General features: G+C 38.1%; 1 protein-coding gene across 1 annotated transcript; it reads right to left on the minus strand.

Annotated features, from left to right (window-relative positions):
• Positions 1–1,927: 1,927 nt before the first annotated feature.
• On the minus strand, positions 1,928–10,725 carry LOC110044936 (uncharacterized). The gene is made up of 11 exons (XM_020750512.2): positions 10,649–10,725; positions 9,994–10,067; positions 9,872–9,889; positions 9,606–9,623; positions 8,773–8,988; positions 8,174–8,323; positions 7,377–7,511; positions 5,590–5,759; positions 4,867–4,925; positions 4,672–4,769; positions 1,928–3,952 (listed from the first exon to the last, which is right to left on the minus strand). The coding sequence occupies exons 2-11, from the start codon at positions 10,046–10,048 to the stop codon at positions 3,597–3,599; spliced, it is 1,275 nt and encodes a 424-aa protein (XP_020606171.2). The 5' UTR covers positions 10,049–10,067; positions 10,649–10,725; the 3' UTR covers positions 1,928–3,596.
• Between the last annotated feature and the right edge of the window lie 1,663 nt (positions 10,726–12,388).

Below are 12,388 nucleotides of genomic sequence, written 5' to 3' on the forward strand. Positions count from 1 at the left end.
TACCTCAGTTGTGGTGTTCAGTTCGCAAAACCAGTGTATATGATATCGTATATTGGGATTAGCCGGGAAATATTGCAAGTTCTTATATTTCCGTGAAGGAATAGAATGGGAAGCAACAAATATAGCATACAGAAATAAAAAAATATAAATTGCGGAACCGGACTGACGTTAACCTGTCGTGTTTCTCTTAAATATTTGATCTTAACACGGTATCAACACACCGTTGCAATTTTACATTTTATGTTGAGCTGCTATTATATCGCACTTAATATTTACTCGTATTCGTTTAAATTGATACATATATGTTATTTGCCGGCAGGGAGGTCCGTATGGTGAAAAACTGTGACCGACGTCTTGAAAATGCTGCCCGAGGCCGCAAGCCGAGGGCACCATTTTCAAGCCCGAGGTCACAGTTTTTTACCATACGGACCGACCGTAAGCCGACAAATAACATGTTTATTTTTTTTTTTTTCTTTTTTTTTCCTGCATGCAGTAAATTGGTTTTACAGATTACAAATGGGTTTGTTTACGGAACTCTTGTCATTGAATCGGCTTGCGCGCCGTCCACTAACAATTTGTAAAAAATCTCGGCAACGAGCTAGTAACTCAGATAGTAGACAGAGAAAGATGTATTAAAAAACAGATTTTTTTCGAACGACTTTGTGTTAGTTGCATTTATTTCACCAGTTAAGTTCTCCAAAATTGCTTCTGCGGTGTGAAATTTACTACAAAAACAATTTCTGTCAGTCGTTGCTTTTAAAATCACTTCGTCACTTTTCTACCGTAAACTGAATAGCAGAAAGCGAGGAAATTCGTTAAATGTAGAAATTCTTCTACATACAGCAACGATCAGAGAGGTAAAGTCGACTGAAATTGACTCAAATTTTACGGCGAGAGAAACACAGGATGACAAGCCATTACAGGGCCAAGCTACAAACAGTTAAGCAAACTCTCACAACTTCAAAACACTCAATTGAATTTACTTACAGTGACTTTCCTTGCCATTTTAAAGTGAACAGATAAACTTGCGTTGACTAATCGTCAATGGATGTGTAAACAAGGCAAAAGCTTGACGATTACCGCTAACTTTTAGGAGCGAAATTCAGGCAGCGGGAAAAAAATCCGGCCCGTGGGCCGTATCGTAAAAAGCTGGACCGGTCACATGCGTATGATTAGCCAATCAAATTGGAGGATTTAGGATTGCGGCCAGCTCAGATGCTCGAGAAAAAAATAATTTTCAGTCTTGTTTCGTTTCCTCAGAAACTTTACGAGACGGTATTGTTTTTTGCTTCAAGGGTGAACTATTTACATATTGGCGCAAGCATCCAATCATTGTAAAGTTTGTAACTGGCAACGTAGACATGTTCTGGCCAGACAATCAAACAGGTGAAATTTTCAGATGTCGCTCAAATCATCGAGATGAACAGTAAATTTTTCAAAGGCTTACAAAATTGTACGAGCCCGTAGGGTGAGTGCAATTTGTAGTCTCGTAAAACGGCTAAATCTCTCTTCTTTCTATCTCTATCTCGGGTGAACTTCCACCACTTTCGAAATACCTCGGGTGACCGTCGGCAGTCTTCTGGTGTCTTTGTACTAACTTCGGATATCTTTGTTGCAGTTCGCACTGGTGTTACATGAAAACTGCACTCATTTTTAAACAATCAGAATAGAGTAATTTTTTTCAAGTGTATATTATTATAAATGTAAGTTTCAATGTAAATACAGCGGCAAAATTTCAGCCAAAATTCAATTTCAGCTCAGTGCTGCCTCGATTGAAAATAGGGAATACTGTGACGCCTGAAATGCATGCATTTTTATAGTAATTCTGTCAAACAAAATGGCAATGGGGTTCTATGAGTTACAGCTTCTACTAGGTTTCTCATACAGCAATCGGGCGAGTTGGCAAATGAAGTATGGACAACTTGAATCATGACGAACATAAACCTCTTTTACTTTGATGAAATACATGTACGTTATCATACACATATAGTTTAATATTCTTGTACCTTATAATCATAATCCAATTCGTCCAAGCCTTCTCCGAAATGATGTTCTCATCCACAATCTTATTGCAACCATTACCCTTATCTAACGATAACTAAAGTAACAATATGGAAACCAGGGTTGTTTCTTTGTGCATCTCGAAAGCTGCTGGAACGAACCCTTTCTACTCATTGTACTTATATGGACGTTTAGAAGAGGACTGCGACTGGTAAACTTTGTCATCAAGAAAACGAACTGAACGAAGGAACAATTCCAGGCTAAAATTATAATTTCGGTTCTAACTGATTCTGTCCAGTTTTTTTCTTGTTCCTGTGGGAACTTTCATTATTCTATTTGATTCATCTGAACCCAGGAAGAAGTTTTCCATGCTAACGGTAAGAAAACTTTGGCTCTCGTCATAACAGCTTATTTTTGCCCTAACCAGTTTTGATTAACTAATATAATAAACTACCCGTCAATAATTACTTTACTTTTTATCTCTACCCTTTAATCAAAGAACCAAGTCTCTTTTTGTTTAATGGCTAATAAAGAACAGTCGAGAAAAAATCCTAGATTTGACCAGTTTTCCTAGCTAAAAATGAAGAGAACAGGCATTATCATTCTCGAAAATGTTCAGTGTCAATCTTGAGTAATTCTCCGTAGAAAAATGGTGGCGACTGGTACATTTATGCATAATTCTTAGCGGACGACAACTTTAACAACGCTAATAAATACGTATAGAAAAGATCTTAAACCTACAGACCTAGCATACACAATTTCGTTAGCACAGGAACAAATATTGCAAAAATATGACTCTCCTTGTACTTTCTGAGTTGTGTATGGGATGTGGTAAAATGTAGAGTCGCCATCTTTTTTCCTATTGAGGATGTAAATATGTACAACTCCTGGTTAAACTAACCAAAAGCGCTGGGTCGCACTTAGGCATCAGTTTTGACATAAGATGTCTGACGCGAAAATGGGGTCAAGGGCCAGAAAAGCGCATGGGGATGCGATATAATTCCAAAGGCCGTGGTTATGGTGTGGCCTCTAAGCAAGAGACCAATTTCGATATATTGAAATTCAGCCAAAAACAATAGACTTCCGTACGAGGCTCTGGGGAATAACAACAGAGTTTGTGGGGTTTATTCCCCGGAGCCTCGTGCTGTGGTCTGTTGCTTTAGGCTGAATTTTAATATATCGAAATTGCCTTAGACCAAGCAAGAAACTGGCCTAAAACTCTCAGGTCATCAATAATTCGTGCCTGAGTTTTAAATTTCCACCGCCCTTCGTGACATTAATTAGCAATAAAAATGGTAAACTGACTACAAGCTGGGCTTAAAATGTTAACTAAAGACGTAACAGCATTAGAAATTTAACATAACAATTTAATATAACATGATTCAGTAAATTTTCATCTTGTGCAGTTTGCAGATAACAATTTCAAAACGGTTTAAATTCAGTGGTAAACCTAATGAATTACCGCATCGTTAATTTATTTGAGAACATAATGTCAAATATGCAAAGGCTTATCTTTCGTTACTTAACATTGGTTAAATCTCTATTTAGGGCACTTCAGTTCGGTAACGTCTATCAGTGAAACGACTTGCCAAACTTTAGTTGTTCTCGTCAATATCCATGTCGTCATCTTCATCATCTTCGTCTTCTTCATCCTCCTCCTCGTCGTCCTCAAAATCGCCAGTTTGTTTCGTAGCAGATTTCTTGGCTGACTGTCCCGTTATGCTTTTGTGGCGTATCATGGACCGACAGCAGAATGAATTACACGCAGGAGCGCACATTGACGGGCAGGACATCGGACACTGTGGAGGTGGGATCGGAGCGGGAGCTGGAGCTGGTACGGTCGCTGGGCAAACTGATGGATAGGGGAGAGTTGGTGACATGGGGCATGTAGCTACTCCACAAGGAGAGGTGCAGGGGTAGGTGGAAGGAGCACAAGTTGGTGGGTAGCATTCTGAAAAAGGCATGATAATAAAAATTAATCAAAAATATTTCTCAGTGCCAGTTACAAGAGAGTTTAGATAGGTTTACCTGAGAGCTGGGAGTTGGTAAAAAATTTAAGTCTGCATTATTTACTGAAAGCTGAAAAACCGCCGAAAATGTAACTTTTAATTGAGACGACAGCACCCTGATCCAAACCCTTGTGTAGTTTTCAAGCAAAATAAATAATAAATCCAAGAATTTCCATTCATCGACAAGGGCTGTCTAATCATTCAGCCATGCTACATGTAGTCTTCCTGCGTTGAACAACTGACAGACAGATGAGGTGTACTAAGGGCGATAATGTTGTCTCTTAATGATGCTTTCGCTCGGCCAGAAACGGAAATCGGAGATGAAAGAATCATCTTCGAGAAATACATAGCGTGTGAGGTGTACAGATGATAAACATATTATATCACTTTCTCCAACTACTATAGGAGAGAACTGAGAAGTTTCATAAAGAGAAGAACTCCACAATGCTTCTTTTTTTCCATACAATTTTTTTCAGTTTGTGAAATGTTTCAAATCGCCATGAAATCTCCCTCGTGATACCTTCTTTTGTTTGTTGCAATTAAAAAGGTCTCTATTGTGGGGCATAGCGACAAAGACATTTTATAGCAGAGGAAATTTTTTGACTCTCCCCACTCCTTTAAATTAACTCTTTTGCCGTAAGAATATCGACCCCGAACTCACCCGCTTTAATAATATTGCTGGCCCCAATTCCAGCGACGAGTTTCTTCAAATGTTGTCCCTGGCATGTGAATTGCAGCATCAGGAACACTGTAGAAGAGCTGCAAAGCAAAGTAGGAGAGAAGAAAATAGACACTAGAACTGTGATTAAAAAAATTCAAGACTTAATTTCAACAACAGAGTTACTTTCAAGCATACCTGGCATTAATAGTCCTCAAGCATGTCAGACAAGTATATCCCTTATAAATGTTCTTGACCTGAAGAAAGAATTAATAAAAAGTAACTCGTAGATTTACGGTTAGTAAAACGCGACAAAGAATTAAGCAACCTGATTGATTGCATAGTTGGTTGGCATGAAGAAGTGTTTACTTGGATTTCAAAAATTCTTTAAATTTGAACTCCGACTCGCGTATAAAACAACAACTATTTTAAAATCATGCCTCTTTTACTTAGTGATCACCTAAACACAAGAGAAGATGACAAAATGGTTGGTGCGAAAATTTGTAAAATATATTTCGCCGTTTGTTTATCGAGACACTGGTTTGAAAGTCTACCAGCTTTGTCTTTTGAGTGCAACTCTTACAATAGCCCATTTTACTGTTCCGTGCTTGAATGGTCAGGCCTTAGAACATAAGAGAGGCTTGAGTTGACTTTGTCATTATACAAACCTTGCTATTTTTCAAAAGTAACGTTATCATTCTAATTAGCTTCCAATCTCTATCATCAAAAGGTCAATGCAAACCTCGCACTCATACAGAGGCTCGGTTATATTTCGCAGAGTTGTAAAATGATTGTAAAATTTCTAAAGCTGCTCTAACATATTTTTGCTTGTGTTGAAAAGAGAAGTTGCAGTAATAAATTAATAAGGCAAGTTAATAGCCCTACTCTTTATTTGCACATTAATTAGATGCTTTTACTTACTTTTGCCTCTATAGCTGATTGCCCGCTAGTTGTAGCGGGTGTTGTCGGTGTTGCCACTGTGGGAGCTGTTGGCTTTCCGGCTGCGGTAGGTTTTTTGGACGGGGTGGGAATAGCTGGTTTACTTGTACTAGCACCGGGAGAAAATTTTATGGCGACCAGGTAATTCTGACCTGATAACAATATCATGGTCAAAATGATAATAAGAATTCCTTACTCGTATTAAACAATGTACAACCTTAAAAAAGGTCTACATATCGAGTGTAAGTTTCACACAGAGGTGAAGGAGTTTATCCCGAGTTCTGCACCATTAAGGGACTAAATATTATTTATACTACCCCTGAATGGTAGCTCGTCGCAGGGTCACCTTTAGTATTCAAGGTGATTCCTCGTTTTTCGCGTCATAGGCGCGCGCACAAGAGCGCGTGAACATATACAAGAACCAGAGATTTCCTTCTTGCTAAGCTCACCAGAGGAATGAATGCTAGTTTTCTATTAAATGAGCCTGGTTACCTATAATAAAATTACATAATTTTGGTGTCCAAATTCTTCTCTTTAAATTGAGAAATTAAAAAAAGGAAGAAAAGATATACCAATTGTGATGTTTTTCCATACCTTTTCAAGTATTTCTTGAAATATATATTCACTTGTAAAGATTTTAAGGAAAACGACCAATTTTTTAAGTTTACAAGACATGTTTCGACGGAACTTCTGTCATCTTCAGTTGGATGATTACAAAGCAAGTTGAATAATAAGTATACAAAAATGCTAATTAAGACAAATAGTAACAAAAGAACGTGAAAAGGCGTAAATTAAAAGGATAATTTTAGATTTACATGGTGTAATTGCTAATTGAGGCAAGGTAGTTCTTTTTGAATATGGATAGCCTCCTTTATCTTGAGTTGAAAGCTGGTAGTGGCGTGATCTAAAATATGAAAGCAGTCTGTTGAACACAATGAGCGACAACGTTCAGAATTCTGAAGATGTTTGAAAATGTGAGAGGCCTTATCAACGGCTAAGTGCTCACATACTTGTATTGTTTACCACCTACGGGTATATTACGAACTCACAACATGACCAGCTCCCAGTTGGCTTGATAAATCATGTCTTCAAATATATGATCTTTGGTATATTCACTTCTAGATGTGTCCTATGTTATTTCAGAAAGCTAATTTGTAAGGACATGAGGGACCATCGCCGTTATGTACACAACTTAAGGTCTGCGTCGAGCCAACTGGTCTATACCGCCAGAGTTAATGCCGGTTTCCATACCCTGAGGAGAACTTCTATCCCCCCTGGATGAGATTTTAGTCAGTCACGGGGCTACCCCCCCCCCCCGCCTCCCACACTTCCCCTGGCACTGAATTCGCTGGTTCAACCGGGCTGGAGAGGGACACTGTGAGAGTAAAGTATCTTTTATAGCTAAGAACACAATGCATTGACCCCGACCAAGAATCAAATCCGGAGCGTAAGTCACTGCGACTCCCACGTGTCTACAGCCGAATCAGTTGTGAAAATAAAGCTTGAAAAAGAATTCGAACCCATGCACTCTGCGATACCGGAGGTCATGGGTCATGAAATCCATTGGTAGCATAAGTGCTGTGATTATTCATGTCTTCATATCTTTCTCCGTAGTTTATGTATATGGTCTTTCATATGTTCCTATCGTAAATAATAATATTTTAAGTAGCGTGTTTGATATTATTATTGTAAAATTAGTGAATTAAGTATTGTATATCCAGCTATCTTGACTGAGCAAGCTTGGCCAATAACCCATATTTATTACTCACAAGTCAAAGCGTTCAGTGTGGCAGCAGTTCCAGTCGTTGGTTTCCCGCCAACAGGTGTGGTGGCACTTGTCGATCCTCCACCCGGTTTTGTAGTCGCCTTTGTTGTTGGTTTGGTAGTCGGAGTGGTAGGAAGACCTGAAATTGTCCTTAACACTGTTAAGATCTTTTTTAGAAAAGGAATATTTGGCTAGGAGTGTTTGAAATACTATCGAACAAATAGGACAAAAACTTTCAAAAAGACAGTAAGGCTAAAAGTTTATCCTGAGATGGTCAAGGACAATGCTTGACCCAGCGGCACCTTATTTAATTTCCTTCACCTTTGTTGCCATTTTGATGAAATTTGCTGTCGAATGTCTGGAATAATGGCAGTCTAGGATTGTCTTAAAACATATCCATGAAAATGAAGGAATTTGAAAAAAAAAAAAAAAAACAGCTTTTCGTTTTCGCGTGTACGGAAAACATTTTGAAAACGGAGCATTTCGAAAACGTTGGCGTCACAATAATCACGTAATTTCCCTGGCCTAGTTTTCCTCAAACACAAATCCAAAATGGCCGGTTACTATTGCGTTTATAAATTCCTCCGATGTAGAGTGGACAGAAAAAATTTGATGCGTTTTCAAAGTGGAACCTCCGTTTTCAAATTCCCCTGGCACAGTGTGGATGGGACCTTAATCGATATAATGCTTCTTGTAGAACTTTGCTTGTCGCACTAAATTTAATTCACAGCTAACATACTAACATGCCGAGGAACATGCTAGGTAGTTTTAGGGGATTCAAGCATTTTAACGTATACTCACTTTCCAATTTGTAGACGAAATTAGCAGTACCGCCTACATTACCGACGCAGTCTTGATTCTTGGCGCACTTAAGGCCGTCAGAGTTTTTGCAAGCTTTCGAAGTACCACTTTTCGCATACGTGGCTGACACTTTACCAGAATGGCAATCGCCTAAGAGGGAAAAATAAATGATTTCTTATGTTAAACTGAATAGAGCTGTACGATACATTATAACGGCAATTCTTTATCTCTATAAGGAGTTTCCAATTGAGAGTCAAAAATATTTTGGAATGCTTTGGTGCTTGCTTTACTACCATGATTGATGTAAAAAAGTGTTCGCGCCACGTATTCGACTAACCAAATTTAAAGTCATGTATTCGCGTCTTGGACCCGCCTGTTCCCCGTGTTTGGCGCCATTTACGTTATTTACTTGGAGTTCTGATAGCCTTGTTGCTTTTCTGTAAACCGTTTTATCATGTTAGTGCTGAGAAGGGGGGAGTGGGGGGAGGAGTTGCAAAACCTACAGTTGATGATTTTCTTTATTATTGATATCCCATTTCTTCTAGATTTACAGATAAAAGTTGACGACCACTTTTGGCAATTAAAGGCCTTACACTCACCTACTTTTCTCAATGCAAAGAATTCGTATTTTTTTTTCAGAGCAGCAGATCCACATCTCTGGACGGCACCCAGAATGTATCGGCCAAAGTTCTTAAAATCGATCTTTGTTTTTGAGTTGAATCCAGTGGCATCGCTGAAGAGTCGCTCGGGGATGTACGGCGCCTTGGTATTTTCCTTAAAACAGCCTACTATCTTGATTTTATATCCCGGAATGGCTAAAATGACAAGTGGGAAAGCATTAAAATGTAATAGCTATGCCATTATATATACACTATACTTCAACGTTGCCAGGTTACCCTAACGATTTGCTGGTACTCATTCTTAGCCTGGGTGGTAAACGGAACTAGACATGACCGTAGTTTGAAAGAAAAAATAACATATAAGTACACTGAAGCTTTAAAAGAGTGGGACAATAGGTGATGCTAACACAATTAATGTTGTGACAAAAAAGTCTGACAGTCGTTTTCAAATTTTGTCCTCGTATCTTGGCAAATCAATTAAACCAGTTACAATTTGTACTCCGTCAATTTACTTAATATCATCTTGTTTCGTAGAAACGTTTGGTGTACGAGCGAAGGCATTCTGTCATAATTATAGTCCATCTGTGACCAATAATGAAGCAAAAATATAATCGCCATGATATTTCTCCTTTGATCTATTTATGTGTGTACAGATCCAGTCCAGGCTTCCGCGGCCATGGAATACCGCGCGGATATTATGACAAGTAGTTCTTTATTAAAAGAAAAACATTTGGTTCGAAACCAAACAGTTAACAATCGCATGAACTAAAACAAGTTCCAAAAATTATATTGTTAGAAATGATTGATCTTACCTACTTTGGAGTATTGACCTAAAATGTACATAAAAAAAATTTAAAAAAACGTGTCAGTGTTTTCCGAGAGTAAATGGTTTGTATAGTGAACATACTGGTATAAAAACAAACCAAAATTGTTCGTATGTCCATTATCGCCTCCAATCAAACTAATTAAAAGAGTCTTGTGTGACATCGTCTCTCTGAAACGTTGGCGACAACGCTGATCACCAAAAATGTAAGTGTTTTATCAATTCAGCAATTTACGAGTTTAGACTTGTACGTACCGTTGGCGAAGTCTGATCCTATAAATGAATGGTAAAATCACTTCGTTAGATTTGGCTACTTATATAAAGGTTCCAGTAATTAAAGATATTTTAATATTTACCAGACTGAAAAAACGACTTACCTATGAAAAGGGAAACTGCAGTGATCGCTAAAAGGCATGTCAGCGGATGCTTCATGTTTGTAGTCCAAAATGTCCTAGATAACGTGTAGACAGCAACAGTTAAATTAGTCGACAACTGAAATTAAAAGAAGATCATCCTATGACTCTCCTTACTCTGTCTCAGTTAGCATTGCATTCGAGCCTATATAAACGACACAATATAACCTTGTGTGACGTTTCCATACTGGAAAATTAACGTTAATAAAAGGTGCATGATCTATGGTCCGTGGTAATCATCGATGTAAACTTAGGTTTATCACCTATGTATTCCTAAATTTCTAGTCGTTGTCGTTAAGTTTCCTCTCGAAAGGTTGTCAGCTAAACAACTTGAACAAATCGGTTACCGTATTTTGTACCACAAATTTAAATAGTAAAAAAAAAGTAGGTTAACGTTGGGTAATTTTAAGAACACCTCGGTGTTATACAGTTGTGCCTTAATTTAGTGGCGCTTCTTCACCCTTTCAACAAGGAAGCTGACAATAAACTAACTGCAAAATCACTCGTAGAACATATTAAAACTAACATTTATATGTAATAAGCTAAGATCAGAAAGATATTATAGCCGTTGGACGGTTACAAAGCAAACGTTCAACGAAAAAAAGCCCAAGCAACTTACCTTTTGAAGGAGAACACTAAGGCTTCTTTTCGTCTGTTGTTCTGATTAAATCTTATCTCACTCCAATGACTACTAGTTTGTCTAAAAACATTTCCTGCTTGGACACCATTTATGGAAATTGTTTCTATTCTAAAGCTAAGAACAGAAAATGCATGTACCAGTGTGTCTATTCAATGATTCATTGATCTCTAAAATAAACCTCATGATCAAGGCACGAATTTTATGCTAAATAGGAAACATATATGGGCATGACATACAGCCGTGACTGAATGACGTTTAACCGTCTTGTTGTATATCTCATTTTGTAGAATGAGCTTCTTTAAATCGATGTTCCCCTGGCTCATAAAGATAGCTTTGTTTATCAATCTCCTCAGGTATTTCATTAAACACCCCAGGTGATCTTAAATATTTTGTAAACAAAACATGAATGGCGAGTTTCGTACGACGGCCTTGAAGAGGTCGGTGTAGCTTCGCATTCGCAGAAGGTGGAAAATTTCCAAAGCATTTGGGACGATAGTTTCTCTGGCTTCAGGATTCTGGGGTTAAAGCCTATGCCACAATGTAAAATTTCACTTTCAAATCTGACTTTTTTTAGCTTCACTATGCAAGTAGCTTCGCTGGCTTCACAATGCTACAAATTAAATTATATCGGACTGATTTTGCATTCTTGTTTTACTCTTGACTGATGGAACTCTGTTTTTCTCTCGAAATCAGGCAGGGATTAGGAGGCGAGAGGTTTTAGAATAGAGGAGATTGGGACGAAGCATGGGCGCGACGCTCGTTCAAGAATGTTTGGTTAATTTTCTGATAGATTTTCGTGTAGAATAGGACAGTTTGAGCTATTTTGACAGCAATCATTATACCAGCATTATATTATAAAGAATTTTCATCTAGGATTACTTCAGACGTCCTAAAAGTAAAATAGAAATATGCTTTCTGGCTAAAAATATAAAAGCACAAGCTTTTGGCTCTTCAACAGAACTTCCTAAAGTTCAGAAATATGCTAAGCCACATTATAATAAATGGCCAGATAACATCGCTGAATGAAGGAGAATCCAAGACCCTTAATGAATTGAAGGCTGACAGTTCAAGCATAATAATCAGTGTTCAGTTATAACTCCCATTTTTATCAAAATTGCAATGTTGCATCGTAGATTGAAATAAGAATCTATATCATCCCAGTGAAATTGGTTCAATTAGTATTTTACAGAATTAAATGCGTACCAATTTATTCAAGCATCTCAGGAAGGCAGGCATGAAAAGTATTTTTCTAAGATAAACGGCGAGACATTTGTGTTCATTCTTGTTCTCCAAAGCATTATTTTATAAAGTTCATTCCTCCCGGTGTTCGTCTGCTGCTTGATAAAATTTCTGAAGATTCTATTTTAAGATGAAGGTCTTTAAGTTCTAGGGTGCTGCAATGCATGATTGACTGGGGTTCGATTAAGAGAAAGGTAAGTCAGAAGCACTGATGCGTTATGGGGGACTGCAGGAAGAAACTACGCTAGAAGGAAATAGTGCTCGTTATAATAGTGTACCTTTTATCAAAAGGAATTCCCTTAAAGTTTAAAGTAACCGAAGAAGACTAGAAGATTTGGGCGAGTGGACCTTTCAGTGAGTAAGCTTTTATGGTAGTCCATGATGTGCTCTACGAGACAAACAAGCAAACAGATTCCCTATCCCTCAGACAATCACGGGCATGGATGTGAGATATAAATTGCCGCTCATTCCACTGGCGCG

This window comes from Orbicella faveolata, unplaced genomic scaffold (assembly GCF_042242905.1).
Source record: "Orbicella faveolata isolate gen_17 unplaced genomic scaffold, um_ofav_v1 contig_1, whole genome shotgun sequence".
NCBI lineage: Eukaryota > Metazoa > Cnidaria > Anthozoa > Scleractinia > Merulinidae > Orbicella > Orbicella faveolata.